Source organism: Petaurus breviceps, unplaced genomic scaffold (assembly GCF_028583685.1).
Source record: "Petaurus breviceps papuanus isolate PSGF00001 unplaced genomic scaffold, PetGlider_PUasm1.0 90822, whole genome shotgun sequence".
NCBI lineage: Eukaryota > Metazoa > Chordata > Mammalia > Diprotodontia > Petauridae > Petaurus > Petaurus breviceps.
Window position 1 is genome coordinate 21,633,002 of NW_027187351.1, and position 6,674 is coordinate 21,639,675.

General features: G+C 40.3%; 1 protein-coding gene across 3 annotated transcripts; it reads left to right on the plus strand.

Moving 5' to 3' along the window:
* Positions 1–2,093: 2,093 nt before the first annotated feature.
* On the plus strand, positions 2,094–2,609 carry LOC138148179 (ubiquitin-conjugating enzyme E2 C-like). Of its 3 annotated transcripts, none has more exons than XM_069070761.1 (2): positions 2,094–2,381; positions 2,460–2,609. In XM_069070761.1, the coding sequence occupies exons 1-2, from the start codon at positions 2,094–2,096 to the stop codon at positions 2,607–2,609; spliced, it is 438 nt and encodes a 145-aa protein (XP_068926862.1). The 3 variants fall into 3 exon arrangements, with proteins under 3 accessions (XP_068926862.1, XP_068926863.1, XP_068926861.1); XM_069070762.1 differs by having other exon boundaries at positions 2,094–2,225; positions 2,313–2,609; XM_069070760.1 differs by having other exon boundaries at positions 2,094–2,609.
* Positions 2,610–6,674: the final 4,065 nt, after the last annotated feature.

Here is a 6,674-nt window from a genome sequence, read left to right on the forward strand (position 1 = left end):
ATCCATACCAAATCACACTTATCAGAGAAGGAAGCATCAACATCTGGGTTTTTTTCAAAGCCGGGGGACTCTCAAAGACTGCTCAGAGTCTCATCTGGTCAAATCACACAACACTTCTCAAAATTAACCCCAAAAGAAAGTGTCAAATCAGGGATTATATAGCCTTCTCCTGGGTAAGAGAATATAACAACCTTCTTGACCCACTGCCCAATCACGAAACACCAAGGTGTGGATGTTGCTGAAAAACAAGCCCCCTACCACAAGCTCCAGGTGCACTTAACCTAGGGGCAGGGAAGATCTTAAAAATTTACTTTCCTATAACACTGTGACAACTAACTTTGATAGTCTATCAGCAATGCAAGCTTATAAGAGAATTCCAAAAGACTCATGATGGAAAGTAAGATCCATATCCAAAGAAAGAACTGCAAAGTCTGAACACAGATTGAAGCAAACTCTTTGCTCTCTCTCTCTCTTTTTTCTTGTTTTGTTTTGTTTCCTCTTTCTCATTATTCACCCCATTGATTGTAATCCTTCTTTACAACCTGACTAATGTTTAATGTGAAGATATTTGTAGATCTCATATTTGATTGTATGCCACCATGGTTGTGTGTGGGGTGGGGCCAGAGGAAGGTTGAAACTCAAGGGACTGTAGAACTGAATGTTGTAACCTAAAAGTAAATAGGTAAATTTTTAAAAATACATATCAAAAAAAAGAAATAACCATGTTCAGTTTCTCTTTTCTACATTCAGTTATCTGCAATGACACTCTCTTAAGAGGCACTAATTTGTCATCAAACCAGAACCTTAAGAAACCTGAGCTCTGTCTTAAAATTTCTATAGAAATAGTATCATTCTGCCTAATCACCACAGAAACAATAATTCTTCCCAAGTTACTTAGAGAACAAGGCAAAAATAGCCCTGCTGAAGGAATATCACATGCCAACAGTGAGAAATTTAACTTTCAGTGAAATACAATATTCTCCCAAAGATAGGCATATTTAAATTACAGCTACCTATATTTGACAAATGAAATGTGAACTTTTTGGGTGATTATATCAATTTAATATTTTATACATTAATGAATGAATATAAATGTATTAAATATTCTGATTGAAATTATTTGAATTTTATCATTTTTATAGTTGCTGCACTTTGGTGGCAAATGCTTATCAGTTGTCTACCATTTTTCAAGAAATTATGAATGATCTCTTGACCAAAGCTACTGAAATCACCTTAATCCATTTTAAATGAAAGAATCTTATCCTCCTGTACTGGTACAAGAAAATCAGCCATAGTACTGAAGAGATGCAAAATTAGATATCCATTAACTTTCATGAACATGAGCAGAAGGAAAATGAAAAGCAACAAAGGGAAAAAAAAATTGACTCCTTGGTCAGCCTCTGTAATCAGGTCAATTAGTCAGGATAAAAATAGACAAAGTATTTTAATCACTCAGTTTAAGGTACACTTTCACTTGAACTTTCTTCAGTTTCTTACTCTGATTTTATGAGAAGTTATTGCAATCCTTTAATAGCCAAATACTTCATGTGCTAGAAGAGGAAATATGGCCAATGGAAAGAGTGCTAGAATGGATCATCCATAAATCATTATTAGTTTTTATCTGACCAGACATTTAATGTCTCAGGGTCCCAATTCTCTCTGCAATATTTAAATGATTCAACTAGGTTGTCTCTAAGTCCTTTCCATGATTTCCATTTCTCTTGCATTTAGAACATTATATGTGCATAGCTATGACTGTGGTATATAAATGTGATATTGATCCAGTTCTTGAAAGTAGTACAGATGATCTTATATCTTTGGGTCCCAGGATACCATCTGAAATTCTCTGTGATTTAAATCTGGGAAACACAAAGTTCAAACCTCAATTTGAGATCACAATATATTTTAGAACATCTATAATCTCACTATGTACTGGAAACATATGAACAAATCCCATAGAATCAGAAACAACAGAAAAAGGGTCAGTCTTCATCGAAATAAGAATTTTCCACAGTAATGAAATCAGTCCACCAAATGCCAAAGACATCTCAATGAATTACACATTCCATCTCTTCCTTTATCGACGGTCCCCTATGGCCTCACAGAATCACAACCCAGCTGATGCTAGCACTGCCACTGCCTCCCATAAGGGGGCCGAGCCTGGGGCAGCCGTGCCCTGCTGGTTCGTGGGCAAGAGGTTACAGCAGGAATTGAGGACCCTGATGATGTCCGGAGACAAAGGAATTTCTGCCTTCCCAGAGTCAGACAATCTCTTCAAGTGGGTTGGGACCATCCATGGGGCAGCTGGGATTGTATATGAAGACCTAAGGTACAAGCTCTCCCTGGAATTCCCCAGCAGCTACCCCTATAATGCTCCCACTGTGAAATTTGTCACACCTTGGTACCATCCTAACGTGGACACCCAAGGAAATATCTTTTTGGACATCCTCAAGGACAAGTCGTCAGCTCTGTATGATGTCAGGACCATCCTGCTATCTATCCAGAGTGTGCTGGGAGAACCCAACATTGACAGCCCATTGAACACACATGCTGCTGAACTTTGGACAAATCCCACAGCCTTTAAAAACACCTGCTGGAAACCTGCATGAAGCAGGTGACTAGCCAAGAGCCCTGACCCTGGCTGCCCAGACTACCTTCCTTCATCTCATCTTGTGTGTATGTGTATATGTGTTTGTCGATCTTTTCCCATTGCTTTATAACCTGTCTTCTTCCGTAAAGGACTCTGTATCATACTATTTTCCTTATTTTCCTTTTTTTTCCTTAAGCTCTAATCCAGCCTTCAACATTAATTTATAAATAAAGTTTTGTTAAAAAAAAGAATTACCTACTCCAATATTTAGTATCATCATGCCAGGAGTTGTTACTATCTAACTCTATTAGTGAAGATGGAAGATCATCCTCTATATATTTTTGTTAGAACAGGTAAGGTTTTCTCTTTGAGATCTGTTATGAGTGGTTCAGCTAAATTGAATTTTATTTTCTTCTGGAAGACAAGACATCTTCAATTTTGTCTTCAAGAACAGCAGGTTGCTACAGAGTAATCTGCACAGACTGAGATATTTTGCTTTAGCCATTTCACTAATTCATAATACTCTTAAGTTCTCATACTACATATAAGTTAAACTTCGGTTGTGACCAATGACACAAATAGAGTAGGAACCCAAGCACATTATGGAGGAAAGCCTGATGCAATTGGAATCAGAGAATCTGGGTTCAAATCCCAGCTTTTCTACTTGATATGTTTATGGCTTTGGATAATTGACTTAAGCATTGCTGGGCTTCAATTGTCTCACATACAAAACGGGGATGGGGAGACCAGATAACATCTTAGCTCTCTTAAAGTGTAGTCATAACCTATGGCCAAATGTTGTTAAGGCTTAATGAATTGCTTTGAGGTGCTATTGAGAGTATCTGATTTATAACAGATGTCTGTAAGTATTAATAGTCAATTACTGGTTACAAATGGCTTGTTAACAATTGGAAGGACTTGCCCCTCCTCCCTCTCTCCCTACTTCCCTCTCTCTCTCTCCCTCTCTCCCCCTCTCCTCACCCCCTTTCCCTTTCCCTTTCCCTTTCCCCTTCCCTTTCCGCTTCCTCCCTCCCTATCTCTCTCTCTCTCTCTCTCTCTCTCTCTCTCTCTCTCTCTCTCTCTCTCTCTCTCTCTCTCTCTCTCTCTCGCCGCCTGTCGAAGAACCCTGTGAAGTTCTCGAGCGTTTCTGTCAATCACTGCCAGAACCTTCCTTCACTCATTCATTCATTCTCAGGGTTCCAAGCCTCCGGAGCTACCGTGTTTCCCTGATAATAAGGCCTATCCCAAAAATAAGCCCTCCCCTTACTGTGTAAGATTCCTCTAAAATAAGCCCTCCCCTGAAATTAAGCCCTCTGGTGTTTTTCTGTCCAAAAAAATAATAAGACAGTGTCTTATTATCAGGGAAACACGGTAGGAAGGACAGCAGAGGCCATCCAACCCATCCTGTAGCCGAACAAGCATCCTCGTATCCTCCACCGAAGGAGCTCAAGCATTACCGTGTTTCCCCGATAATAAGACCTATCCCGAAAATAAGCCCTATTGAGATTGCTACTGTAGTGAAGGTCATCCTCTGCACTACACGCTACATTACAGTACCCTCTGTATGCACTGTCCCCCCCCCCCGTGAAACACACGCCGCGCTCCGAGCTGCATCCAATCAGAGCTGCAGCAGTGAGCGCATCATCCTGTTCTTTATTGAATTCATTATTGAATAAAGGTACATTTTTTTGTTCACATTTACCTGTTTATTAAAATTGCTGTCAATGTTCATTAAAATAAGCCCTCCCCTGAAAATAAGCCCTCTGGTGTTTTTCTGTCCAAAAAAATTAATAAGACAGTGTCTTATTATCGGGGAAACACGGTAGCTGAGAGAGTCCCAGTTAGAGGAGCGCTGGCTGCCCATCCCACATGCTCACTCCTTTACCAAACATTGATTAAGCCCCCACTGCTTAAAGCATCTTGACTGGTTGGGGCATTGGGGACTGGCAAAAGAGAGTAAAGATTTGAAAACAAACAAAGAAACAACTCCTGCCCTCCTCCAGGGATGTAGTAGTGAGGAATGGAACCATAACCTAGGTCACTTTCATGTGTAATTGACATGAGTGCACCTTGATCCTGAACTGGCAGGCCGCCCTTGCTACCATCACTGAGGGGAGTAGCCCTCCTGGATAAGGGACCCTGACACCCTCTGCCAACACCATCACCACTGCCACCACCAACCACAGAGGAGCTGCCACCCTTCCAGCAGCCAAAATGGAAGTAAAGGATCTGATTATAACCTGTGAAAATAAGATGCAGACAGAGCTTGACCCTATCTACCCCCAGCTGGTGAAACGGTGTAGCCTTCTATCCTCCCTGCATTTCCCAGGTGAAATGCCCCTTGATCTACTCAAGCAGGAAAAGGCCCATATCTCTCCAAGGAGCTCCAGCCAGCACTTCCCAACTCAGAAAGATATAGATTATGCCCAGATAATACAAAACTCTGAGAAGTCGGACTCTCACTTGCAGCTGGGAGCTTCTTTCTGGAACCAGGCTCCCCAAAGGCCCCCTGGGCCAGCCCAGCTTCACAACATGCAATGCTTACAGCCCTTGGAGGCAGGACTCAGTACAGAAACTGAAGAGGGTTCTTGCTGCTCCAGTGGTCAGCTCCTGCCTGACTTGGAGACCACATAGATCCAGGGGCCAGGGGCCTATATCATTCCCAGTCAGATGACTGGACAGTCCCCAAACCAAAGATCATCTGCCTCCTACCCTCCTAAGCGCTCAGCCAGGCCCCATCCCAAGGCCAAGAGAAGACTCAACTACAACCATTGATCAACCCCACCCCTGGCCCCTGAGAGGTCTGGTCCAATGCTGGCTACCTTTGCCTTACTGTGTGTCCCTGACTTAGTCATTTCCTTTCCTTAGCCTCAGTGTTCTCTCAAAAATGAGAGGCACCTAGTAAATAATCCTTGAGGTCTCTGATTGTTCACAATGTGTAATCCTTTGTATTCCTACCATTTAAAATTGGAAAATAAAGGGATGTCCCCATGGAAAATTAAAAAAAAAACAATTGGAAGGACTTTCAGTGTTAAAAATAGAAACATGAAGCAGGGAAATGGATAGTACAAGGAAAGAACTTGGTGGAGAGTGGGTATACTAGTATCTGTTAGAAAAAAAGAAAACTGATATTGTCATAGAAGTGTGGTGATAAACAGAATAAAAACCCTATACATTTTTAGATAATAGAAAATGGAACCATATATCATCAGGAATAAAAAACACTTACCTGTTTATATCAAAGATGCCGCTGTAACATGTAATGCTAACTTACTGCCATATGTGGTTACTGTGCAAATAAAGGAGATAGATTGTTAGTTTTAATGCATCCAATAAGTCAGTGACAAAGGAATACAAAAAACTTTGTTCTATTTTGTTTATCTGCGTTCTTTCCCTTTAAATTACCATTTTAACAAGCTAAATTCAGGATTTATGATATATGTATGTGAATATATACATGCATTCAATCAATCTTATAATATTTTTCCCTAGTATGTAATAAAAATTAAGAGAGAATTCTAAAATTCAGAGGTGGGAAAATTTGTATAAACAGATATGGAGTGAACTAAGAAGAATCAAGAGAGCAACCATGATTTCCAAGCACTGATGGTGAAACATACTGTCTACCTCCTGGCAGAGAGTTGATAGAATCGAGGTGTAGATATAAAATATCTCATTGGACAAGACCAAGGGGAAATTTACTCTGATTGAATATGTATATTGGTGTTGAGGAATTTTTTTTTTCCTTTTTGGGGGAAAATGATGGGGATGAGAGAAGGAAATGAGGGAAATTTAGGAAATAGTGATAGGGCTGCTGAAAGGAAAGAAAAAAGGAAAGGAAAGGAAAGGAAATGGGAAGAGAAAGAATAGGAGAAGGGAGAGGAGACAAGAGAAGAGAGAGGAGAGGAATGTAGAAGAGACAGGAAAGGAGAGAAGAGGACAGGAGAGGAAAGGGAAGAAAAGGGAAGAAAAACAGCAAAAGGAGTCATTGAAGCAATTTTTTTAATGTAAAAATATTAATAGGAAGTATGCCAGAAGGAAGCATATACAAGCATGAGTTTAGAAAGCTACTTTTAATTTATTA

Coding starts and splice junctions, on each gene's coding strand:
- LOC138148179 (XM_069070760.1), top strand. CDS start 2,094: ATGGCCTCACAGAATCACAACCCAGCTGATGCTAGCACTGCCACTGCC.